Source organism: Diaporthe amygdali, assembly GCF_026229845.1.
Source record: "Diaporthe amygdali strain CAA958 chromosome Unknown NODE_1_length_4327563_cov_65_473760, whole genome shotgun sequence".
NCBI classification, from domain to species: domain Eukaryota; kingdom Fungi; phylum Ascomycota; class Sordariomycetes; order Diaporthales; family Diaporthaceae; genus Diaporthe; species Diaporthe amygdali.
The window spans coordinates 3070138-3096294 of NW_026517021.1; the positions used below are offsets into that span (position 1 = coordinate 3070138).

The following is a 26157-nucleotide window of genomic DNA, read 5'->3' on the forward strand; positions in this document are numbered from 1 at the left end:
CAGGATCCACGGCTCCGCGGGAACGAGACAATGAACGAAATTTGATTTTCTTTAGGGGGTTGACCAGAGGTTTGCGCCCTGGATTTCGATGGGTGACTCGAGTAATGCAGCGATGCTGCTACTCGGAACAGATCCAGTCGATGGCATATTCCGCGCGAATTTTGAAAAGGCAAAGGTGGATGTGTCCTGCGAAGCCTTTCTCAGCTAGAAGGACTGGGGCTTCATTTCTCCAGGACTATTTGAGAATGCGCTACCGACGATCTTCATCGAACCCCTGCCCGCCAGCTGAGCGACACTTTTTGCGGAGAAGCCAACATTACCGCTAGCTTGTTATGCGGAATCTTCCTTCGGCCACTCCGGCTTTCTTCATATTCGAATTCTTCTGCGCGCCATGTGAGCGTCGCATCCCTAGGGACAAGAGCAGCTTTATCTTCTTCTTCGACATCATCCTTCGTCTTCATTCTTCATTCTTCGCCCTTCTTCTTCACTCTTCACTCTTCATTCTTCATTCTTCATTCTTCATTCTTCATTCTTCATTTTTAGGGAACTTCACTTCGGGCCATGAATGGCGAGGCATAGGGACGGTAAACTTTGGTTCAATTCCCCGCTTTCTTCTCACTCAGCGACACTTGGTTACCGCGCTGGGGACCGAGCAAGTTTGTTTTGTACCAACTTCTCTTCTACTTGTACATACAGAAAGCGGAGGCATACATGGGAAAAGCAAGGATGCTACGAAAGAATTGCACACGGAGGCAAAATGAAAACGAAAAGGACGAAAACAACGGGGAACAGAGAGTCGAGCCAGACTGTCTTGGCGCGGACGAGCAAGAGGCCGGGCAGATGTCCACTCGAAGCTCCGGGCATTCGGTGGTCATGGACTGAAACATGGAGCAAGCTCCCTCTTGATGCAGAGAAGCTCTTCTTGTGTACTTATGTACCTAAGATACCCCACAGGCGTGGAGTGAATTGTGTATCACAAACCAGCGGCTACGCCTACCACAAAGCTCAAGCTTTTTTTTGCACAATATACCGTCAAGACGTCGGCAATTGCTGTCGTGACATTCCTCCCGAGACATGGATAGACCAGCGGAAATAATGTGACACGGCCACGGCGTCGCCTTTCTGTTGTGATCCTTGAAAACTATGACACTGTGGAGATATTTGTGTGAGCTGCTCTTTTTTGCTGATGTAAGCTTTCTATGGCGGCCATGTGCGCAGGCCAACAATAAGCATCGGTTCAATTAGCTGATGGGTGACAACAATATGCATCTCTGCTCTGGTTGAGTTCCGGATCTGGCAAGCAGCTCATTACCGTTGCTGGGCACGACGAAGCTTTGTTTCGACCAGAGCCAATCACGCCCCGGTGCCTAGGATGCACTGGCCTCGTGGGTTCCTCGCTTTCTTTTTCGGCATCGTCGGCCCTCTTGCTTGTTCCTCGTCGCGTCCAGTTCCGTGCGCCGAAAGCTTGACAAGCTCCCACCCATGCACTGCGACCCTTGAAAAAGTTCGCGCGCCCTGGGAGAATTACGTACATGAACAATGATCGCACGGCGCCCCCCCTCCCTCCCTCCAGGAAAAAACTTAAACGTGCAGAGATCTTCGGCCCCCAAAAAACCTTCTCGTCCAATGTGGTCTTTTTTTGAATTACAAGTCAGCCATCAGTCATGTCATTCGGGCGAGCCCCGTCAGTGCCCAAAGCAGAAGCACGCCTTGTACCGGCGCAAAAATAAGGCGGAGAGGGACACATCCGTGCGGCCCAATGCCCCCCCGGGGGACGCGCCGCCCCCCCGGACGGGATTGTTTTCGATTGATGATGGGTGGATAATTAACACATTGTTCGGCGACTTTGCAGCCCGGGCTCCTCATGTGACGATAATATCCCGAGAGGGGAGGAGGAAAAAAAAAAGACTTGCATGAAAATCAACCCGTTGCCCCGTGCGGCAATGTCTGTGCCCGTTTCAACGCCCGGCAGGTACTTTTTTAATTTCTTGTCCCTCCCACTGTGCATGGGCTAGAACAGGAATGCCCACAACGTGCCCGCCCCGGACCATCGTGCGCTGCCCTCCCGGCCGGGCAGGGACCGTGGGCAGCCTGCCGCGACGTGAATAGATGGATGGATGGATGGAGGCAACATGGAGCCCGCCCGGCGTGTATATGCTTTCTCAGTGACATATCACAGACGAAACTTTTTTTTAAAAAAACTTTCTTTCCTCTTTTTCGCGATACCGAAAACCTAGAGAGAGCTACAATTCTGATCTTGTGCGGCTCCGCATACAGGCGCTGCCGAATAACGAGGGCCGAGGTGACGTGGAAAGACGGTTTGTGGGTGAAGACCTTGGAGGGCGGCCCGCTCACCGTCGCGGTGCGGCTCGGCCATGTGTTGCCCCTTTTGGTCCTCATCGCCGGGGATCAGCGCGAACACGTCGTCCGAGCGTGATAGGCAGTGGGAAACAGAGAGAGACAGAGCCAGAGAGAGAGAGATAACCGCACGGGTGCGACCATCCCTAGATCTGGAACCACCCCCCCTCCCTTCCCCCTTCTCAATCTTGCATGGCCTTGCTATTGACTCACTTGGGCACAGGCCGTGCGCTGGACTTCTCTCGATGGTCATAGCATAATCATCCCATGCGCGCCTCTCTTGGGGTGCCACGGCGCTCTCAGATGACACGAGCTAGCATGCAAGAACACTGAGCCTCCCCCCCGGAAGGAAAGAAAAACCTTGTCGGCCCAATGTGCCAAGAGTGACCGAGTCCACCAAGCCAAATGGATCAAAGACGGGAACGGCCCCAGACTCATGACACGAGCCCGGCCTCGGTCGAGCTCGAGCCGGTAAACGAGAACGGGCACCGAGACAGGGGAGCGGGCCGGTCCGCAACGCGCCGAGCCGGGGAGGCCGGTGCCCCTTTTCGTTCCCTGATTGGCCTGACGCCTCCAGATCAGGCAGGGCCAGATCAGGCAGGATCAGGGCGCAGGCGCCATCCCGTGGGGAGGGCAAGGCAGCATGACCACCACCACCACACCACACACACAGCCTGAAAGGAGCCTAGCACCGACCAGAGAAAAAAAAAAAAAACAGTCTTAGTCCGCCATGTGGTTCTTCTCCTCAGCCACAGTTTGTGGTCTTGTCTCGGGGCGCATGGACCCCACTGGGTACCGTCGCAAGACTTCGGACGGCCCGACCTGCGAGCGTCAGCCCGGCGAGTGGCGTCTTTTCGTCCGACCATTTCCTGCCATCCCGTCTTTAGCATCTGCCTCAGACTGACATTGGGCATGGACACACACACACACAGACACACACACACATCATGCACACAGTGAAACCAGAGAGACAGAGCACAAAATAAGCATGCGTGTGTTTTTGATGAGGGGGAGTCTCTCTTGTCATTAGGATTTGTATTACTTTTGTGTGTACTTGACACTGCGTATCGTGCCCTGCTGAATATGGAAAACGAGAATAGAGAAACCAATGTCCGTCCACCGCCGAATACAGGTCGGTCGCGTAGGTTCGCCAAAGCGGGTATATAACGAATAGTCTTGCTCAAATGCACCCCAAGTAGCCAACGCTCTCCCTGCTGTCGCGCCTCAATCGAGGCAACGATTGCTCATGACAAAAGAAAGCTGACGGCGTCACACCTAGTTGGCAGGGCAGCGACAGGCAGCGGTTGTTAGGCCCGTTGCCGCCTCGCTGTCTCTAACGCTGCCCGGTCCAGCTCCGTGACGCACCACTTCCCATAGCTGTAGAGCCAGTTTCAACCGACAACAGAGTGTCATCCTCTCCCTCCCACAGGCCGTCGAGAGCCAAGGATGATGGCCCCTAGCCTCTCCTTTTTTTCCGGTGTGTGTTCCACTCAGCCCGCACCACGTTCATAAACTTGTCTTCATCCTTGACCGGCTGGGCTGATGTCAAGGCCTTCATCACGTTCTCGAAGTCTGCATCAATGATGAGCTCCTTTTGCCCATCAATCAGTGCAGCGCTGGTCGCGTGAAGTATTTCCAGCCCGTTAAATGTCGCTTCGGCCTCCTTCTCCTTCGCCGAGCTTGGGTCTGGGGATGGCGATGAGCCACCGAGCAGCATAAAGACGTCCCACACCCGCAGCTGTGCTGCGAAAGGGATTGATAAGTTGAACAGCGTCAGATACCACCGCGTTCCATATGCCGTGGCATCAATACCCATCTCATTCTGGTGAGTTGTGTTAGCTGCGACTCGGCGTCTGACGCGGGCTGCCGTTGACTTACCAGCTTTTCTGCAGCCGCCTTGCCATGGAGCCAGTGCTTCTCGAGGTCCTGCAATGCCAACATGAGGCCAGCGAAGCCGGGTTGGTATAGTCTCTCCAAGCCTCGGTATTGCCATAGCCGGACCAACATCACAAAACATCTCTCCTCGTCGTAATAGCATAGCATTGTGGCTGCAAGACCGGCCATGCCTTGGACGTAGCCTGTTTCAGGGAAGTAAAGGGACATTGCGTGCAGCACGCGGAAAAGCAGCCGCTGCCCACCTCGATATCGCTTGCGAAACATTATGTGCTTGTTGATGGTCCTAGGCACATCCAGGTCGATCTGTGTGTCGTCCGGGGAGCTTGTGTCTTGGAGGCGGTGGAATTCGGCGAAGAGTTGCTGTTCTGTCGTTTCTGATTTCGAGTTATGGGCGCTTGTAGAGAGGAAAGAGTACCAAGCCGCTCCGCGCCAGCAGTCCGGTATACCTTTCCATGTCCTTTCAATCAGTTTTGGGCTTTTGACATCAAACTCGATCACCGTGCCTTGAATTTCGAAATGTTGTTCGCTGTCCTTGCTCCTCTTGATCTTAGCTATGTCCTCCACGGCGAACATCACACCCTTGCCATCTCTGCCCTTGGTGACGGTCTTGGCCATCCTCCTCCACTTTTCGGTTCTTTTGACCTCTCTTTCGTGGGCGTCTTTGATGGCCTGCTCGCTCTTCTGTTCCTCTTCGATGTCCACCAAGCCAAGCGGGAGCCCAAGCATCCCACCCGCCTCATCAATGACCTTTCTGTCTCGGTTGTGCGGAAGCAGATTCGCCGCAGTCCGAATTCCCGATCTGACAGTAAACCTCGACGATGTCGAGACCCCTGAGGTTTGTGTGTTCAGCGACCGGGCCGACACCTTCCTGCTAGGTATCCGGCTCAGCCCGAGGGGCGAGGACGGCCCGTCATGCCTCTTAGTCAAGACGTTTCGGCCGTTGCGCCTCCCAACTGTTGAATGTAACGAGTGTGTCTCTGCCGGAATGCTCCGTCGCGAGATTGGTCTTTGGACTTGTATGAACCCATAGCGATCGACGTCGTCCACCTGGACGTTTTCCCAGTCCTCAATGCCGCCAGCAAGCTCGTATTCGCTCCGGCGTGAGTTATCTTGTTGCGATGGCAGCGAAGTGGCCGACAGCGGAGTAGTGGGACAGAGGTACAAAGCTCGGACGCTTTGCCGTCTTTTTCTTTCTCTGCGAGGATTGGCATTGAGCGTTAGCGGACACATTGGACATGTATAGAACGGAGTACCGAAGGAAAACCATACGCGACAATATCTTCTCCATCGGCTGGAAGCTGGTCCCCAGATTCGGTGGGCTCACCAGAAGGTGACCCTGGAGCCCCATCTTGCCAAGTGACGAAGTCGCCAGATTCATAGAGCGATCTCACCTTTTGTGACTCCCTCTCTGTATCTACCGACATGACTCGTATGTTGGGCAACGACAGCTTCCTCGCAGAGTCCCTCGGTGTTGGTTGTTGGTTGACCGCGGCGGGCTTGGACTCTGTCGCGCCGTCGGCGGTGGAGGCCGCTGGCGCGGGTGGCGCCGGGCGCGTCGCAGTCATCGTCGCAGTCATCTGCATTGGGGAGGGGCCAAGTGCAGGGCTCGGGGAGCTTACGGCGCGCTTGCCTCCGAATAAGATGCTTCCCCTCTTGGAGAAGTTGAGGCTGTCGATGTCATCGAGGAAGCGACCCTCGGGGATGCTTGTGTTGATGGGGTGGAAATCATTTTGCGGCGCCTGGGAGTACTCAGATAGGGGTCTGGGGCCGCTCGGATTTGGAGATTGCATGTGGCTGTCAAATTGATGGATCTCTTGGCGGCTGTCACCAATCGAATCGGGGCCTTTAGGCGAGGGGGATAAATGGGGCGCTGGAGATGGCTGGGACAGGCCTGAGTGGTGAGACTGGGGGGAGTGCGGAGGAGTGGATGCGACGGCACCGTCGTTCAAGCTCTTCTTCCTCAGTCGCTTCATGGGGGGTGGGGGCAGCTTGAGGCTGAGACCCTTGACGAGTCTCTTTGTTGCTGTGTCCTTGTTATTGTTGCAATTGTCGTTGTCAATGGATGCGATTTCCGATACGTCGGAATCGGTGACAGACCAGCGGCTTTGGAACGAGGGGCGAGGGTTGTGATGGGCGGTGCAGGGCCCATCAGACGACAGGGCCGGGGTGGGCTCGTCGGTGGAGTAAATGGAGGGAGTGTCTTCTACATCAAGCTTGCCGTGGTTGTAGTCGTAGCGAAAAGCGTCAGCGTCGTCCTCGTCATCGTCTTCCTCATCCTCTTCGTGTAGAGTGGCCGAGGCAGAGGACAAGGTGCCCAAGGCCGAGTCCCGTCTCCAGTCAGCACAGGTTGATGATGCTGGTGTTGAGGCTGCGGTTGAGGTTGAGGATGCAGGTGAGTGATTGCTCTGGTATTGGCGGCGAACAGCAGGGTGCACAGGCAAATGGAGATGCAAGCGTAGGCGCGGGTGCTGTGTCTGATCCTGATCCTGATCCTGATTGTGATAATAATCCCGAGGAGGGACAGGCGGGGGCACAACGACGGCCTCTGCGGTGTTTGTGGTGGTGGCGGCGGTGGTGGTGACCTCTGCTGGCGAGGAAGGGAGCTGGGCAGAGGTGGCAGGGCGGCGGCGGCTGGTTCGAAGGGGGTTGCGAGGCGGAGGAAGGATGATCGGGGGCTGGGCCTGGGCCGTCTGCTCGTAGGGCAGGGCAATCAGGGCAGGTAGTGCAGGCGCAGCTGGAGGTGCAGCCGGAGGTGCAGTTGCAGTCGCAATCGCAATTGCATTTGCATTTGCAGGCTCAAGGTCAGAGAGTGAGTGTGGAATGTGCTGCGGCCCGATCATAGTCTCGCTCCTTGGCTTCCTACTATTACCAGACCGCAGGCTGGCAAATCTCTGTGGTGCCATTCTCGCCCTGTCCTACCTCGTTCTATCTGCCCAGTAATAATTGGACCACCAGTCAGACACCTCAATCTAGTGCGCGGCCCTGGCTGTGCGACATCCAGGTGCTGGCTGAGTGCTTGGCACCTTTGCTTGTTTCCGACCAGCAGCGAGTCTTTCGAAGCAGAGCTGTTGTGTGCTGCAAGGGAGAATCAGGAGGCAGGCAGAATTTAGGAGCGACAGGTGGACGGGTTTTCCGCTGTGTTTTTGAGTGTGTGTGGTGTGCATGTGTTGTGTGTACTGTATGACCCCCTTCTTGCTCTGGTGAAGAGAGGGAGGACTGAGACACGGCAGCAATGTGTATAAGTGAGTATGCGTGAGGTTATGAAGTGGTGACGAGATGATATGAGTTCACCTCAGCTCACTTCGCCCGAGTTCGACGAGGGTGGTACAGGCTCAACGACAAGCCTAATCTGTTCGAGACCCGTTCAGAAAAGGGAAACCAAGAAACCGGGGGAAGAGAAAATGGAAGCACGGAAATGGCCTTCATTACATATCCCGAGCACTTGTCCCGTCCTGCCAGAGATACTAAACACACTTTTTTCCCTGGCGCGGGGCGGGGGCTGCCCCGAGGCGAGAGAGAGAGAGAGTCGGTGCTACGCAATACAAATGACACAAAAAGGTTGGCTACGATTCAGCGTGCCGGTACTTGGCAAGCTTGAGTTCTGCTTTTGACATGACCGTCTTGCTAGGTACAATCGAACCTTCTGCACACCTCCCTCCTCCTCCTCCTCCTTCTTTCGTCCCGGGCCTAGGGCCCAGAGCCCCGCCACACACAACCCTCTCCCTCTTAGGCCCTTGATCTTTGCCGTTCGAGACAGGTGGAAAACGGCTGATCTGTCCTCAGCCTCACATTCGAGGGCGCAGAGACACGGTCTCAACCTTTGGTGGCAGACATGCCGTTGTGACTGGCCCGACCTTGGAACGTCATCTGTGCTCCGAGACACACCACTCGACAAAAAGCACTGGCCCAAAGAAGCAACGCAACACAGCTCGAGATAGATGGAATCAGATATTGGCTGAACCCATAATGGGAAAACTGCCACAGGCACTGACGTGGCCTCCTGCTGCCAGCCTTACCGGCCAGCATCTCCTGCAGACGCTCGCCTCTTGACTCTGGTCACATCGAGGGCTGCCAACAGCCGGCCGTCTTTCCATGGTGCATGACACCTTCACCTCGCCCACAGGCCCAGCGTGACTCGAGAGCCCGGTCCGTTCTCCCACCTGGCACGTCAAACGCCACTCTGCACGTTCTGCATGGCAGCAACTGCATGGCAGCAACCTGCAGTTCACCTCTCATGCTATGCTCCTGGCGGAAAGGAAGAGATGCGCCGCGCCGCGATCAGCGCTGTCGCTGTCGCTCGTGGGTGCGTGACCTTGGGGCGACGGAGGATGGATTCCCGAGCAGCAACTTTGTCGGAGCGTCCCGATTGGAGGGGTCTCGTCGGTGGCAGTTGTGGCCGTCAAGATCTCTTGGCTTGCCATTCCGCTCTCGCCTGTTTGATCCGAGGGACCGGGGCCTGGTCGAGCTGGATGCGACATCCTCCGCCTCCCGCTTCGGGCAAGGGCCAAGGAAACATCCTCAAAGGGTCTTCCCTGGTCGACACCCACCACCCCCACCTACCCTTCGTGCCCTGTGAGCAAGGATGCGTATTATTCGTCGCCAAATCTGTCTGGCTGTGCGTTTTCGTTTCCAGACTTTCTTCCATTGTGGAACATGCTTGCTTCTCTTGTTCCATTTTGGGGACTGCCGAACACCATCGCATGTCCCCGGGGTGGTGAAGTTTTTGTGACTAGCTTTCTGTCTGACTTTACCCGATCCTCTGAGAACCTATCAATTATGTGTCACAGGACGCGTCTGCTGTGCCAGAGTAGTCTGAGGTTCCTCATAGACAAGCTTCTAGAACAACTGCGGCGTCTCTCCCCTCCCTTGCGTCGGTGCGCAGCAGCTTAGTCGCTCGAAACTGCACAAAGTCGAATACACAGCATGTCCCGAGAACGGCAGATTCGAAACCAGAAATATCATTGTGCCAAAGGCCGGTAATTGGACCGCACGACGAAAACGCAAGGCGTTGTTGTCATGTTAGTCAACGAAAACAGGCAAAGCAATCCCGAGCCATTGACATCCTGTACTGGAAGAGCCAAGAGTAGTTTGCGGTGTCCATCCGACGACCTCCAAAAAGTTCGTCGATTCTCAGGCAGTCGAAGTTGAAGTGAGCCCCACCCCACAAACCTCCGGAAACAAAATTCCCAGCATGGTGCCCGGCTGGCCCTATCACCAGCCGATGCGCGTCACCCCACCACGGAAGTCCTCCTCCGCTAGCGTCCGGAGGTCGGCCGGTCTGAGTTAGACAGGCCGGGCACGCAAGAAGAGAGCCCCTTGGGTTCCTCAAGTACCGAGGACCACACCTGCCGGACACGGGTTGTGCGCCCGCGCCGGGATAGGGCCAGAGGGAGGACGAGGACAAGAGGAGGATGTCTACGTGCTTCAAAGGAGTCCTGGTCTCACCGCATCGCCCAGTCACCCAGTGACGCAGATATACGATCGGGTGCCACCCGTAGCTGCGGCCACCTTGATGCTTACAGGTCTGTCGGTTATAGACGACGGGGACCTCTGCCCGTCGAATGCTAATACATGCCGGCAGCTGCACAGTGACCGACCCAAGGCATTGAAGACGATATTAAATGTGGTACAACGCTCACCAATGAAAAGTGATGCTAATGCCCCTGTCAAAATGTACATACCAAATCTCCAAAAGTGGCAGTCACAGACGGCCCCACGAGTCTCGCTCGTCTCCTTGTTGCTCACCATCAGCACAATTTACGGTGAACGAGTGTCCCCTATTCGTCCTCGTTCTCCCAGTCTTGCTCGCCGTACATCGGTCGCCTGGCGTTGCTACTCCCGCCCCCGAGGACCTCAAGCTTTGCCAAAAACTCAGGAGGCACCGTGGGTATGTACTTCCTCTCCCGCTCGCGGTTGACGCCGCCGAAGCCCGCCCCGAAGCATACCAGCATGTCCGTGACCGAAGGCAGGGTGAACGGCAGCATGTAAGCCGGGTCCAACAACAGGTTCTCAGGCGCGTCCTCCTCCTCGTCGTCGTCCCCGGGCGTGGTCGGCTCTGCTCCGCCGTTGGCCGGTTTCTTGGCGTTCCGCTGGGGCGTCGCCGGCGCGCTACTCGGGGCTGAGCTGCGTGTCGGGGACGAGAGCGACGCGGCCACACTGCGGCGATTGCTCTTTTCCTTCTCCCTCCGTACCTCGGTCTCCTTTTGTATCGCCGCGAGGTACTTCATTGCGCTCTTGGGGAGGCCCTTTTCGCCGACCTCGGCGCGGTAGTGGTTTGCAGCATGGATGAGCTGCTGCGGGGTGAGAGACTTGAGTTGCTGTAAAGTGTCAATCAGCGCCTCCAGATCGTCCGCCCCCAGCGATGAGAAGCATTGCAGCCACTGAAGAAGTTGAATGACGGGGCCCAAGTGTCTCCTGGCTGACTCTATGGTGTTGTCGCCATGAGCCTGCATGTCGCCGTGCTCGTAGTGCTCAGGCTGCCTGTTGTTGGTGCGTGCCCAGTCCTCTAGCACCGAAACGTTCATACGTATTTGCATTGCTTTTGTACGAGCTAGGTATTTCCTGTTGGACATTATCCGATTAAAGAGTTCGGCACCCAGCCAATATAGAAGTTGTGCGATGATCTGTGCGGTTATGACGGAGTGCACATCGTATAGGTCGAGTACGAAAAGTGTCGAGGAGAGGAGAGAGGTGACGTTTCTGGGTGCCGGCTTGGCCCTCTGCTTGGGAGATGGTGGTCGATATTTCCGCTCTGGTGGTTCTTCCTTGACCTTCTTTTTGGTCTTGAAAATCTTCCATTCATTCTGGAAAGTGATGCCCTCAAAACCCGGTATCGTCTCATGGTCTAGCATTGCTGCATCGAGGACCTTGTCCAGCCGCCTCTCTGCGTCACGGACGATGAGGATGAAGATCTCGTTGACGAGTTCAGCAAGCTGAGCCTGAAAGTTAACAGTGGCCTCCACCAGCCCGGCGTCTTTCTTCAAATAATGGAGCAGCAAAGTGGCGTTCGAGGCCCAGAATGCCAGAATGGTCATGTCCCACTGGTGTTCCTCGACGACCTCATTTATCCTATCCATGGCCTTAATGAGTAACTTTGCCAAGAGATCGGAGCTTGCATGATAGTGGGCATATCTCGCGCTCAAGAAAATCATGTTGGCCGGGACAGGCTTTTGGGCCGCTGATCTCTGCGGCGTCATGTTGGTGACGATAATATCCAGAATGCGGTCCAGATCGCCCTCTTGGAAAACAAACATTTGGTCGTGGAGGCATCTTGCCCAGTCAAACTCCTGCTGCTCTTCGTCGAATTCATCGTCGGCCTAGACAAGTTAGCATGTTGCAATGGAAGCATAACAAGATGATCAAGGGTCACACCTCTGGTTGATCGTCCATTCCCACATTACCCAGGTCTACCTCCAAATCTCGTGCACTTTCCATCATCATGCGCCTGCGCAGTTCGCTTTCCATCAATTCCTCCTCGAATTTGTCCTGCGAAAAGCCGGGCTTGTAGAAGTCGTCGTCGCCTATGCCAGCACTGCCGATATTGTACCCATTACTGTGCAGATAGAAGGACATATCACTATCAGGTGCAACGAAGTCGGCAGCGGTCCGGCCAGACGTAGTCTTCGCGTCCGAGGACGCTCCATTGTCCAGGAGGATCTTTGCGATCTGCTTGTGGCGATTTGTCATGGCCCACATAAGAGCGCTCCATCGGTTGCGGTCTTGCTTGTCAATGTCGACTCCAGCCGCGATCAGAGCCTCTACTACAGCTTCATGACCCTGAAATCGCATCAGCCCCATGATAATAATAACAAAGTTGCAGTGAGTAGACGTACAAAACAGCTGGCGTATATCAGCGGGGGTGTGCCGTCCTCGTCTGGAGCGTTGATGTCCACGTAGTCCTTGGCTTTCCCTGCCAATATCCGGTTGACCTGATTAACATTGCCATTACTTGCTGCCATGTGCAAGGCCTTCTGCAGCATCTTCTTCTTCTCGTCTTCAGAGAGCTTCTCGTTTGTCGCAATGGCGGTCTCGTCTTCGAAGCCGGGGCCGGATGAGTGCGCCGCTTGAGCTGCCAGCATCTCCATCAGCCGCGTGTCACTGTCAGCCATGCCCCTCGTGAGGTCTTCGTCGTAGTTCTTGTCGTCTAGGGAGAGGTCGCTGAATTTGAGAGGTTTCGCAACGACCGGGGATGTCAGGAATTGGGATTGTCCTTCAAAGTGCTAATTGTCAGCGATCAAAGCCCCCAGGACAGCCGAGCGAAGGAGGGAGGTGCCGCCAACCTTGCCAACCATCGTACATCTCTGTCTCGGTGACGGGCTCCCTGGGCATGCGTCTATCATCGAGGGATGTGGGCAGATCGGCGGGCAGGACCTTTGGCCGCTCGTTGCCGCCGCCGGAGCCATCGTCTTCAAAAGGACTGCGAGGCCCGCCAGTCGAAGGCTCGAAGTCCATCTCGGATCGGGTGTCTCGTTGCCCACGGGTGGTGGCGGGGTCGTCCGGGATGTCCGATGACGAATTTGAGAGTGCCTCCTATCTCTTGCTTGGTTGGAGCATCAGGTCATTGCTTTAGAGGATGTTGGAGAGCCTTGTTGGTGTTCCCAGTGCAGCTGTAGGAGCAGGTTGTCGGGGGGTATCGTGGTGGGTTAAGGAGCGCTGTCACGGCGTTGGAATATCTAGCCTTCGGTACCTCCTATAGTAGGTGGTCTCTACTCCCCTGTCCACCTCGACCGCCCCCCTGTCGCACTGCACTGCCCAGGAGCACTTTGACGGCGGGGCTGCACGGACCACACGGGCAGCCTGTCAGCAGGGTGACGTACGGCCAACATTTAGGCCAGGTAGGCTAGCAGGCTAGGTAGGTAATAGTCCATGTATATAACGCCCAGAGCTCCGGTCATATTTCCAGGTCCAGGGAGACCAAGATCACTATTTACTGCGGCGCTCTACCTAGGTGCTATGTGACAAAATATATCTCTGAGACTCAGCTAAGGCTTGCAGAGTATCTAGCCTCGAGATGCGGTAGGCTATGCCACAGAGCGGGACAACCATTGTCATTGCCAACAGACTCCCCAGCTGCCCCTTGGGACCCCTAGGTAGTTTATCTGTTGCGCTCCACCAGTGTTGGACTGGCGGCCGGCTGGACTGTCCCATGCAGGCTGTATTGTTGTGGGCTGATATCCATCCTGGTCGATGTGGGCGTGTGTCATCAAGCTCCTTGTTGCCAATGCCGCAGGGATGCGCTGCAGTCTTTTTGCACGTCCAGAACACTGAAGACTCCGTTTTGGCCCGCTTGCCCACCTGCCTGTGTCTAAGTCTGCTGTATGTCTACGTAGTCTACTGTGGTACCTCTGGGGACCTCTGGGCGAGCACCCAGAAGGCGCCAGAGAAGAAGCTCTTGCTCCTGCTCCTGGTCCTGCTCCTGCTCGGCCGATTCAGAAACCCCTCGCGCCTTGCGGTCGACTCTCATGACGACAAATTATGGAGTCGCGCCCCCTTGCACACGACTGTACTGTAACAAAACGGCTTCCACGGATGTCCATGAAAAATAAAACCCGCCCTGCAGAGCGAAAAAGATGCCAGGATTCCACGGGTGTGCACCTGGTTGCACTAGGCCCAACAAGGGTTGCTTCAACAACCTTGGAATCGTCAAAAGCCAGCCATTCGAGATCCTGGCCCAGGCAGTTCCAAGGCCGTCTCTGTCCTGTTTTTACCATACAGTATGCATCTAGTCTACCGGATCTTCCAGTGACAAATCTCTCTCCACTCCTCTCCCGTCTGTAGTCCGCGTGTGCATCTAATCTAGCTGCTTCTTTTTGCCTGGGAGCCGCAAGGCGCATCTGAGCAGGCCGACAAACAACTTACTGCACCGTACTGTACTACTGGAAGACTGATAACAGCAGTGACCAGAGAAACTGTCACGGCGCAAAGCAAGACACGGCCTAGCGCCCTAAATATTTATCTCCCGTCGGTAACACACACACACCCACACATACACACACAGCTACATCCCACGCCAGGTTGTGGCAGCACCCACGCTCTTTACCCGCGCCGCTCGTTTGCAAGGGAGCTAGCCAGGCGCCCAAGGAGCAAGCGTTCTCGGCGGTGACAGCATCATCCCTACCACATACGTCGTCTATCACCAAATACACGCGTGCGCTGCCGCCGCCAACCACCACCACCAAGAGTGCAGCGGACAAAACGAGCCACCGATCGACCGGCCAACCAATATTCTGATAACTTCACCACTCGGTACCACCACCAAGCCATGTGTCCAAGTAGGCTGAGACCGAGATCAAAAACCTGAGACCTGTGTCTCTCGACCCACTCAAGCTTCGCCGGCTCCGCCCTCCACCATCATGGAGGGGTCGGCAATCCAAGATGAGCAGCTCGACTCGACTCTCGATCCTCCGGTCCGCATCTTCGAGCGCCTCTCCCACATCGCCGGGTATACCTGGGACGAGTCTGCCGCACTCACACATTCGAGCTATGACAACTGGTAGGTGAAACTTTGTCGCATTGGATTGGAAGCCGTCGTGCCCGCTGCTGGAAGGCTAACTCGTGCTACAATTACCAGGCACGTATTCGGTGTTCGTTTCGCCCCAAAGTATTCCAGTCATCACGCTACGAGCCCGACATCCTTTGCCAGGAGCCCTCCTTCGACTTCGAGCCGCGTATCCCCGGGCGAGCCGCCCTCATCGGCCTCCAATGGGCCACTTAGCGAAGCCAGCGTCACCGATGAATCTGCGGCGGGGGCAGTGGTCGAGGAGGCCGTTGTTGCCAGGGTCTCTTATCATGTTCTCCGGGAGGAGCGCGCGTTCCACATGATGAAGAACTTGATCCAGACCGCAGATCCGAATCAGGACCACACTATCATGCCCCTCGATTTGATCAGGCTTGCGCCCCAGCCTGGAGACCGGGGCCAGATTATAGTCTCGATATACCAGTCACCAGGACCGAGTCTGTTGCCCAGGATAATGGACCTGGGTCCTGCATTCTATACGTGTCGGAAGGTCGAGGACCGGTGGGTGGCAAGCACACAGGACAATCACCAATTGGGCCCGCCAATCAGTCTGAACCTGTTCCTCGATTTTGCAATTGGCGCTACACAGTGCCTAGAGATGATTCATCACGGTCTTGGGATCATACACGGCGAACTTCGGGGCGACTCTTTCCATTACAATGAAGAAACGAACAAAGTAAAGCTCATCACCTTCGGCTCGGGACTGCGGTCGTTCGAGCATGGTCTGACAAGCACGGGATGGTCGAGCCTTTCGAAGGAACTCGGAGCCAAACACAAGCTCCTTCATATCAGCCCCGAGCAGACGGGTCGCATGCCCGCGGAGCCAGACACGCGAACTGATATCTACTCCCTGGGCGTCCTTTTCTGGATGTTACTGACCCAGAGCCCTGTTTTTGATGGTGACAGCCCCCTGGACATCGTACAAGGCGTGCTCGGCAAGAGAGTTCCCAACGTTTCCACCATTCGACTTGACGTGCCTGATGTACTGGGGCGAATCATCCAGAAGTGCACGGCCAAGAATGTGGGAGACCGGTATCACTCGGCGAGCGGCCTCCGTCACGATCTGGTCAAGGTGCAGGGGTTCTTGTACGACAATGACTGGTTGTCGCTCAAAGAGTGGCGTATAGCGTCCCGAGATGTCAGCTCATTTTTCATGCTGCCATCCATGATGATCGGGCGGCAAAAGGAACGGGCGGAGCTCTTGAAGGTCATAGATCGCGTGGCGAAATCGCATGCAATGAGCCAGAAGGGAACAAGCCGATTCTCAGACGGATCAAGCTGGTCAAACGACATTCTTGATGGAGGGGATCTATCCAGCGAGGGTGCCAGCTCAGAAGGTGGAAACAGGCAGAGCGGATCTTATACTACGATGACAGATCCCAAGTCTCGGAGCAGTGTGATTCCTTCGTTCTATTCGACTGAATCTCAACCCCTGCCTGGCGGGGACGCCTTGTCTTTAGGGAACTCTACCCCCCAGAATCGCACAGCGTCAAGAGCTTGGGAAAGGCACCAGTCTATTCCCTTCGAAACGAGGAGTCTGGTGAACAGTTTAGAAGAGCGACCAACTCCCGAATCTTCCTCGAGTCTCTCCAAACAACTGGGTTCGGCCAAGTTTCGAAGGCGAGGGCAATGTGAAATTGTCACCATTGAGGGGGCCGGTGGGCTTGGGAAAAGTTGTCTCGTGCACTCCGTTCTTGCGGATGTCAGGCGGAGCGGGTATTGTGCAACGGCCAAATTTGACACGGCTAGGAGGACTGCATTCGGGCCTTTGCTCAAGCTGCTATCCTCGCTCTTCCGCCAGGTCTGGGGCGAGCGGAATACTGAAACCCAGTTCCATCAGGCTCTGAAGACGTACATACGCCCAGTTTGGCCCATGCTGCACAAGTTGCTTAGTCTACCCGAATTTCTGATCGGGCCTGTCGATGCGACAGTTTCTAGGTCGATGTCGAATTCTTCTGGCGCGACGATGCAGAGGAATCGGGCCCCCGGTGCTCTCAGGCGACGAGGTTCGTCCCCGGGAGGTACTTCAACTCCTCCGAGATCTTCTTACCGAGGGTCGATTATGTCCACGTCAGGCTCTCAGGACTTCCTGCGAACTGGGGCTTCGACGAAAAGCCTTCGGCTTATGAACACCTTCCTTGACGTCCTACGGATGTTTGCCCAACACAAGTTCATCTGCTTTGTGCTGGAGGACCTACATTTCGCCGACGATGAGTCGATAGAGCTCATCACACAGATCATCAGCGCGAGGCTCAGACTCGTCATTGTCATAACCTACCGTTCCGACGAGTTGACCCCAGACAAGGTCAACAACATTATATCGCCACCTGATTTTGAGGACTTACCGAAATTCGGATTACCAATCATCACACGAATACCTTTGTCACCTTTGGGAGAAGAAGAAATTGTCCAATATGTTTCTACCACACTATGCAAACCCAAGGAAGAGATACTGCCCCTCGCCCTTGTGATCCAGTCTAAATCTGGCGGAAATCCGTTCTACATGCGGGAAATGCTATCTGAATGCCACAGGAAACGATGCATCTGGTATGTTGAATATTTGTGTAATCCGCGGTCCCTTTCTCTTCCAAATTGAGTATTGGGGCGTGGTTGCTCTGAGGATAGCAGCTTCCTTTGCGCCACGGGGCAGCCTGAAAAGCGGATTTGAGGTCAATCGTTGAACCGACTACGGGAAATGCGATTCCGCCTCGTTGTTCACTTCAAGACTCCGGTGACATCTTGAAAGGGTTGACTGACTCGATTGCGCAGGTACGACTACAAGATAAATCAGTGGGAATTTTCTCTAGACCAGCTCTTTGAGGAATTTCAGGGCAAACAGAATTACGATGTTCTGGACACCAGTAAGTAGCTCATCATTGCATTTTTTGTTTCATGAACTTGTCCGCATGGTTGTCCGATAGTTGGAAACGGAGCCTCAAGGCTCATGTGTTATTCGAATGAGATGCAAAACCCAAACATACCTGGTATGGATTCGCTGACTCGAAGCATCAAAGACTTTATCACGCGACGGCTTAACGAGATGCCCGAGGCTTCGAAGTGTCTTCTGGCTTGGGCGGCCTTGCTAGGTCACTCCTTCTCGTTCGAGCTCATCTGTCATCTACTCAGCGGCGAATGCCAAGATGCCTGCGGGCAGTCACCTGCAGAGCACATTCACAAGACATATACGCAGGAGGAGGCCGTGGCGGGATTGCAGGCTGCTATACAAGCATACATCATCGTTCCGGGCGAGGAAGATGATCGATTCCGATTTGGTATTATACTCCCCTCCACAGCCTGGAAATGTGTATCCATGACTATATACTGACAGACGGGACAGCTCATGATCATCTAGCCCAGGCCTCCAGGCAGTTGAAAATATGTGAGGCTCGTGCGATGCACTTCACAGTTGCTCAAGTCCTGATGGTATGTGACCAAGAATCCGTGCAGCGTAGACGAATGCTTACTTGTGAGCGTTAGAAATACTATGCGGAAGACGGAAAGTCAAAAGATAACATAGCCTCCCATATCTGCGAGTCTGTGGACATCATCAGACAACGGGTTCAAATAAGGCGACCGTATCGCCAGCTACTGTTCGATTGTGCAAAGCTAAGCACAGAACGGGGTGCTCGACCGACTGCTGCAAAGTTCTACACCAATGCTGTTGCTCTACTGCAACCCGACCCGTGGAATGACGATGCCGACGATGTGTCGTACGAAGAGACCAATCAGCTATACCTCCGGGCAGCAGAATGCTACCTCTACATGGGAAATCATGGTGCTGCTAACGCACTTCTTGGAACAATCTTCCTATCAGCTCGGTCAGCATTTGACAAAGCACCTGCCTCTGTGCTGCGATCAAGGATATTCGCGCAGGCGGGTGACGCGGAGGAGGCACTTGCGTGTCTGATACAATCTCTCAGGGAACTCGAGGTGCCCTTTGACGACAACCCAACATATGAGAAGTGCGACGAGGATTTCCGGAAATTGGCAGAGAAGATCCGTTCAATGGACCGCAGTGAGATCATCAATCCGCACCACCCAGTCGACCCAAACTTGGCTTCCATAGGCGCCGTGCTTGCCGATGCCATCAGTTCAGCCTGGTGGAGCAACTGTCTTATGTTTTACCATCTCTCACTAGTGATGGCAAATATCCATTTGACTCGTGGGGCATTCCCGAGTTCCGGGATGGCATTCCTCCACATCTCTATGGTCGCTCTCAGCAGACACAGTTTGACAGAGTTGTCACTCGACCTTGGCTCAATCTGTCTGGACTTATTAGACAAGTATCGTGATGCCTTTTCCATGGCTCGTGGATATATGCTTTATGCCAATTTCGTTGGACATATTCATTATCCCCTAAGCGTTGCAGTCAATCAAGTCGAAGGTGCTGTTGAATACGCAACTGTGGCTGGTGACCGGACGTCGACAATCATGAGCTTTGGACTTTTGGCCCAACTTAAGTTCTTCGCCAGTGAAAACTGTGCCGACCTCGAAGCCTTCTGTCAATACGGCTGCGAAGACGTCCCAAATTGGCATCAGGATACAAGAGGTGGGACTTTGCTCATTGCAGTTCGACAAGTAGCTCGAGCTTTGCAAGGCAAGACGCGCAATACGATTGCTGATGAGGTTATGAATGATACCCAAACCAGTCACAATTCTGCATCATACAAGGCATGGCTAGACGCGAACGCGAGAAACGGCGGCCGATCATTAATATGGTACGAGACCATGGAAATAATACCCCTTTTTCTGTTCTCCCACTACGAGAGAGCGGCGCAATTAGGCAAGCACTGCGTTGCCAACGAACACATCATTTGGTCTGCCCGGAACACCAGGTCTGCCATGCTATTCTATGGCTTGTCACTCGCGGGCCTTCTTTTCCGCAAGATCGAGGACCCACGCACCCAGGACACCGATATCGATGAGCAAATCGAGGCGACCGTTGAGACGCTGGAAATGTTGCGGAGGAAAATCACTGACTGGGAGGTCGTGTCCGATGTCAATTATCTGCCCTGGTCCACTTTCCTCCAGGCGCAGATACACGAGCTCAGAGCCGAACACGGCTCAGCTATTCGCGCATATGAGGTTGCCTTAGATCATGCATCTGAACAGAACTTGGTCTTTGAGGAGGCTCTCGGGAATTATCTGATGGCGGGCGTTTTTATCAGAAGAGGCGCGCGGAGATCAGCCAGATCCGCGCTCAGGGACGCTGTAGGCCTCTTCCGATTGATGGGAGCCACGGGTCTAGCCGATCGGATTGAAGAGGAACACAGTCTCCTGCTTCACGGCCCTACCCGCAATCCTCGGACGGCCGAAGCCTCTGCCCAGACTGACTTCGCGGGTGATGCAGCACCAGTGCAATTCCACGCTGTCGACGTGGAGGCGGAGGAACCCGGCCAACCAACCCAAGTCGGCATGGGCGAGCTGAAAGAGAACAGGATAGGGGCCTGGCGAGGCTCCATGCACCAGCCTGAGGACGGTGCTGGCCTTCCCGCCTTGGACATGATCGATCTGCATGCCATCCTGGTGTCATCGCAGGTAATCTCATCAATCCTGGACGTCCAAGAGCTTCTAAAGGTCATGGCCGATGTGGTCCTACAGACCTGTGGGGGTACTGCCACTTTAGCTGCCATCATCGTGGATGAGAAGGATCAGTGGTGCGTTGCCGCCAGTGGGGACCCAGAAAGGGGCGCGCAGGCTCACAAGCCCGGGATACCCTTAAGCGCTTCCCAGCATCTGGTTGCTGAGAATGTGGTACTATACTGTACTCGATTCAGGGAGGCGGTATTCAGTGCTGATATCATCAGTGATGAAAGATTCGGCGTCAGTGAGCAGTGGCTTCAGAAGAACCCCCAAGGCAGAGCCATCATGGCCTATCCCATATCCCATGGATCGAATCCTCTCCTAGGCGTCCTCTACCTCGAGGGCAATCCAAACGCATTCACAGATCGGAATGTTACCGTCCTGCAACTCCTCGTTAACCAAATCGGCATCAGCTTTTCGAATGCCTTGTCACTGAAGGCTATCGAGAAAGTCTCGAGCGAGAATGCTAGCATGATCGAGTCGCAGAAGCGTGCCTTGTTGAAGGCCCAGGAGGCCGAGACGAAGGCCAAGGCCGCCGAAGCAGAGGCCAGACGCAACGAGAAGCGAGCGGAGGAGGCAGCGAAGGCGAAGTCGATTTTCCTTGCCAACGTCTCTCACGAGCTTCGAACACCACTCAATGGTGTCATCGGCAACTCAGAGCTCTTGAAAGACTCGAATCTGTCCAAGGAACAGCTCGAGATGGCCGATTCGATCAGGGTATCTGCGGATCTGCTTCTTACCGTCATCAATGACATCCTGGATTTTTCAAAGATGGAGGCCGACAAGATGAAGCTTTATATTACAGCCTTCAACCCGGAGGAGATGGTGCGCGAAGTCGTACGTGCCCAGTCCTACAGCAACCGAGAGAAGACAACGCGACAGAACGTCAGGATAATCAAGGACATTAACCTGCCGCCCATGCTCATCTACGGCGATCCGATCCGTCTCCACCAGGTGCTCGGTAACTTGATCTCGAACAGCTTGAAGTTTACGGAGGACGGGTCTGTGACCATTGGGGCCCGTCTGGATTCCGAGACCAAGGAGAGGGCAACGTTGACATTCTGGGTCAAAGACACCGGCATCGGGATCTCGGCAGAGCAAAAAGCCAAGCTCTTTCAGCCCTTCAGCCAGGCCGACACGAGTACGGCTCGAAAATATGGCGGCAGTGGTTTGGGTTTGTCCATCTGTAGAAGCCTGATCGAAACAATGATGAAAGGCAAGATCGAGCTGGAAAGCCAGCAGAATGTCGGGACCACCGCGTGGTTCACGGTCACATTTGACAAAGCCAATCCCGATGTCACTGCAGGCGACCCTCGCGCCCTGCCCGAAACATTCTCGCGAAGATCCTCGGATAACGTCAATCGGGAGCCATCGCCCAATCCTTACCTCGATCTCACACAGGTACCGAAGGACTCACTTCGCGTCTGTATAGCCGAAGACAACGCCATCAACCAGAAAATTGCCATCCAGTACATCCAAAGGCTAGGGTACAAGCATGTGGATGCTTACGACAACGGACTGAAAGCAGTCGAAGGCCTGCGACAGAAGGCGCTAGAAGGGCAACCTTACCATGTGATCCTCATGGACGTGCAAATGCCGGTCATGGATGGCTACGATGCGACTAGGCTACTCCGGAAGGACTCCCTTGAGGCGGTCCGCAAGATCCTTGTGATTGCAATGACGGCAAGTGCAATACAGGGCGACAGGGAAAAGTGCCTGGCTGCTGGCATGAATGACTACTTGGCGAAGCCTGTTAGATCCGATGTGCTCAAAAAGAAACTGGACACTTATATCGGTGGTCAGGTATGTATTGGCTACCTTGGCACGTTTACTTCATGATGTTGGACTAATACAAGTTCATAGCAGGCACCTCCCGACCGCAAGGTTAGCGATGTATCCGTGGCTAGTGTTCAGTCAGCTACCGCGACAAGCCCGCCTCCATCTTTGCTCGAACACAACGGCTCTTTGGTTTCTGTGAAAGAGAATAGACAGCTTTTATCCAGCGCTGGCAGTCACCACCAGAGCACTCAAGACCCACCCGGTCCTCCTAGTAGAACCTCGAGCGACAACCGACTGTCTGACGCTGGCTCAATAGAAAGTGCCGCAGGGAAGGTTCGGAACAAGTTGACGAAGAATCGACTGAGCCAAGACTCAATTGGGGCGGCTGATGGCAAGGGGAAAGAGAAAGAGAAACCCAAGGCGGTGCTGAAGAAGAAGAACCCGCAAGACAGGAAGGACAGTATAGGCGTTGACCCGAAGGAGCAGCAATGAAGCAGCAGAGCGACATGATTTCAACGATCCAGGGAAAGGAGGTAGAAGGTCTACAGGCAAGGGGGATTCCTTATTTACGTGAAAAGCGAAAAGGGTGCAGTCCGGTGGGGGAGGGGGATGGGTTTCAAGGCACGTATTACTGTCAACATCTTCTTTCTCATTATTACCCACGACAAGCGTTTGAAGGTGTTTTCTACACAGAAAGAGCAGGGGTGGGGGGCGGGGATTGAGACTTTGAGCGGACAGCTCTTGCATTGATTGCTACGTATGTGCGGTATGCATCGCTCCATCTTTGTTGGGCCTCGCAGCGTGTTGGGGCGGCAGGGTCCTATTTGTTTCCTGAGTGGAGGATCAGGCAGGAGAGAGAGCGACGGACGGACAGATCATGTTTATCAACAGATGAACTAGAACCACGGCCTTTCTTCGCGCTGCTTGACATGACATGATATACAATCCAGGTGGACGTGAGAGCTGTAGCAGAGCCGTGGTCGGGACCGGGACCTAGATCTAGGAACGAACATGTCAACAGGCTCGACGTCGATATAGGCTGACAAGACTGCGATAATCAGTCTGCCTGACTCGACGACATCTGCTTTCCCATGGCCGTGCGACACAGCAGCTTGGGCCTGCGTGCGGTCACCGCCCCCCTAAGCTCACCGGGGAGGGCCGACGACTGTGGGCCCACTGGAGTTCTCGACTCAGAAGACTGAAGATCTAAAAGCTATCGCATGTGCCAGCTCTTGATCGCGATGACGTCACGCGCTAGTAGTCTGCGGCATTTTGAAAAGTGAAGAACCGATTAAGATGACTTGTGGAGTAGTCGCACGGAATCAGGAAATAGCTTTGTGAGCCCTCATTAAACGTGCTGGTGGGCTGCGGGGTTTCTTGTCAGAATATGTCAAGATAGAGGGGAGGCTTTAGAAGGCAAATGCCACTAGGGCAAAGTGGTTTGGATGGTGTAGAATCTCTATGTCTATCGAATCATAGGAGCCCCATGTACCAAAGGCAGGGTCAGGTTCCCTGCGTGTCTTCTATCCGGCCCTTGCTCCTCTCACCGCCTCGCATTTCGAGGGTGACGAGGACGCATGCCGCGGAGTAGTCTTTTCCACACCGTCTACCCGGAATCACATCTTACTAGAAATCCCATCGCAATGTCAACCAAGTATCCGTCTTGTAATTTCCATGCAACTCCTAGCCTGAATCTAGCAAAAACCGCCCATATGTTTCGTAATACATGCGCGCGCACTCACGCCCTTCCTCTTACTTGGGGGGGACGCAGGCTCAGTTGGGGGGCTGGAAGAAGGCGTATGACTGCTCCAGGCGGCGCTCAGTGTTGGCACGGCTGTTGACGAAGTCAGGGTAGTTGAGCGTCAGCTCAACGGCGCCGTTGACGATGTGGTCAGCGGCCTCGACACCCAACATGAACGAGTGGTCCTGGTTGCCGACCTCGTACTTCCAGCTGCCGAATCGGCCACGGGAGTAGATGTCCTTGGCCTGCAGCTTGGGCAGAAGCTCCTTCAGGACACCGTCACGCTCCAGGGCGGGTGTGGGGTATCCGTGGTTGAACTTGCGGTGGTAGGTGGACACGATCTCGTCCTCAGGCAGGATCATCTCAGTGTTGATCAAGCCCTGGATGCAGTCCTTCAGAATGTTTGCCTCGTCAACAGGCTTCTTGGTGGACTGGGACACCTCGAGCATGATGGACCAGTAAGGACCCTCCTTGGCCTCGCTAGAGTCCGCCTTGCTGCCATCGGCCTTGTACAGGGTCGGCAGCTTGACATCCTTCTGAGGTTGGTTGTAAGGGGAGTAGTTGGAGAAGATGGTGGCCCGGTAGAAGGGGCAGTTGTCCTCGGGGAAGTACAACTAGGAACGAATATTAGCAGAGCTCTGTTGGGGGTGTATACGATTTAGCTTACCCAGCACTTGTCGCCAATGCGGTCGGGGCGACCTCCTCGGAGACCAACACCGATGACATGTGTCGAGGAGTAGTAGAGACCCTTGGAGATGCTAACAAGCTCCTGGTTGCCCATCTTCTCGACGAGTTGGTCAACGTTCATGGTGGTGATGAGCTTCTTGTAGCCGATCTTGGAGCCATCGCCCATGTGGACGACCTTGCTGTCAGCGTCGACCTTGGTGACCTCACCCTTCTTTCCGAAGCGCTTCTTCTCATCGGGCAGTGTGTTGGCGACGGCGATCCAGATACCACCAGTGCCATCACGGGCTGGGAAACGGAAAGTGGCGTTGGGGCCCCAGTTACCAGCAGTCTTGTTCAGGATGACGTTCTTGGCAACGAGCTTGACGTTGGGGGCGGCCACACGCTCACCGAGCCACTCGCTTCCCATCTGATCATGCAATTAGCCTTTATTCTTGACCTGGGGAAGATGCACGAGGCAGAATTGTGACTTACATCCTTGGTGGGGACGGCCCAGACCTTGTAGTTGTAGGGGCGCATGAAGATGTTGGCAATGTGGTCACCCATCTGTCGCACAATCCACTCGTCAAAGTTCTTGGGCTTCGACTTTGTGACAGCGCCCTCCATGGCAGCATCGATGAGACCATCGAGGGCAGCGACTTGGTCCTCCTTGGGTAGCATGGAGATGTTGTTCTGGAAGGGGTATGGGACCCAAAGGCCCTTGTAGCGGACGTAGGAGATACGCTGGTGGTCGAACCAGTCGTCCTCCTTGGGAAGGGCCTCCTCGATGCAGTCATCGAAGTACTTGTAGTGGGAGAAAATGACGTGGCCGCCCACATCGTACAGCTGGTGTATTGCCGTTAGCCCAAGCGTCTTGTTGCGGGATAAGGTTCACGGAGCACTTACGAAGCCTTCAGGAGTGACGTCTGTAGCAGCGAGACCACCTGCCTTCTCACCAGAGTCGACAATCAACCAAGAGGGGCCGTTCTATTCATCGCTGGTCAGTTGACGGTCACTCGAGCTTGGGGAAGCAGGGCAAGGAGAGAGGGAGCGTACGATGTGGTTGAGACGCTTGGCAGCACCCAGACCCGTTGGGCCCATGCCAATGACGAGAACATCAACGTTGCTGCAGGCGTGCTGTCAGTATGTAGCCGTCTCCGGGTCATTGAGACCTGCCAGGAAGCTGGGAGGAGGGGTCAGGTAGGAAAACATACACGTCAGCCATTGTGAAAGCTGGATAGAGGCTCTGAGTATTAGTTGGAGAGGAGGATGGCTCGTTGATTCTGCTCGCAGCTGAAAGTGCAATGCGAAGCAGGCGTGGAAGTCAATGGCGTTGTAGACGGAGACAGCGAAAGGCAGTGAAGGTCAAGGTCGGAGTCTAGTAGCTGGCGACGCGCAAGAAATCTTTCTTGGGAACTGGACAGTTTTCTTCTGGTAAATGACGGCTACCCCCCTTTCCAGACCACCAAGAACAGGTCCCCTTTTTTTTTTTGTCTCTAGCTGGGTACCCAGGTACCTGTGGTGCTATGGCGGGCTGGAGGGGTGAAGGCGAGCTACCTGGCAGGCCTGGCTACGTGCTGCACGTCGGTAAAATGAATGGGGCAGGGATTGGGGTCCCCAC

General features: G+C 54.8%; 4 protein-coding genes across 4 annotated transcripts; 1 reads left to right on the forward strand and 3 right to left on the reverse strand.

Moving 5' to 3' along the window:
• Nucleotides 1–3814: 3814 nt before the first annotated feature.
• J7T55_006493 (GTPase activating protein) lies at nt 3815–7157 on the reverse strand (the record flags this gene model as incomplete). The annotated part of the gene is made up of 3 exons (XM_053144913.1): nt 3815–4180; nt 4237–5449; nt 5524–7157. 3 exons carry the CDS (start codon nt 7155–7157, stop codon nt 3815–3817), a joined length of 3213 nt encoding a protein of 1070 aa, XP_053001258.1.
• Nucleotides 7158–10031: 2874 nt separating this feature from the next.
• On the reverse strand, nt 10032–13717 carry J7T55_006494 (dil and ankyrin domain-containing protein; the record flags this gene model as incomplete). The annotated part of the gene is made up of 5 exons (XM_053144924.1): nt 10032–11570; nt 11626–12030; nt 12087–12463; nt 12534–12783; nt 13589–13717. The coding sequence occupies 5 exons, from the start codon at nt 13715–13717 to the stop codon at nt 10032–10034; spliced, it is 2700 nt and encodes an 899-aa protein (XP_053001259.1).
• An 889-nt stretch (nt 13718–14606) lies between these two features.
• On the forward strand, nt 14607–22624 carry J7T55_006495 (uncharacterized protein; the record flags this gene model as incomplete). The annotated part of the gene is made up of 9 exons (XM_053144934.1): nt 14607–14746; nt 14825–16776; nt 16846–17317; nt 17540–17631; nt 17785–18042; nt 18108–18193; nt 18377–18860; nt 19140–22156; nt 22217–22624. The coding sequence occupies 9 exons, from the start codon at nt 14607–14609 to the stop codon at nt 22622–22624; spliced, it is 6909 nt and encodes a 2302-aa protein (XP_053001260.1).
• A 1281-nt stretch (nt 22625–23905) lies between these two features.
• On the reverse strand, nt 23906–25761 carry J7T55_006496 (UDP-galactopyranose mutase; the record flags this gene model as incomplete). Its single annotated transcript, XM_053144945.1, has 6 exons — nt 23906–24487; nt 24541–24966; nt 25032–25382; nt 25443–25523; nt 25593–25662; nt 25751–25761. The coding sequence occupies 6 exons, from the start codon at nt 25759–25761 to the stop codon at nt 23906–23908; spliced, it is 1521 nt and encodes a 506-aa protein (XP_053001261.1).
• Nucleotides 25762–26157: the final 396 nt, after the last annotated feature.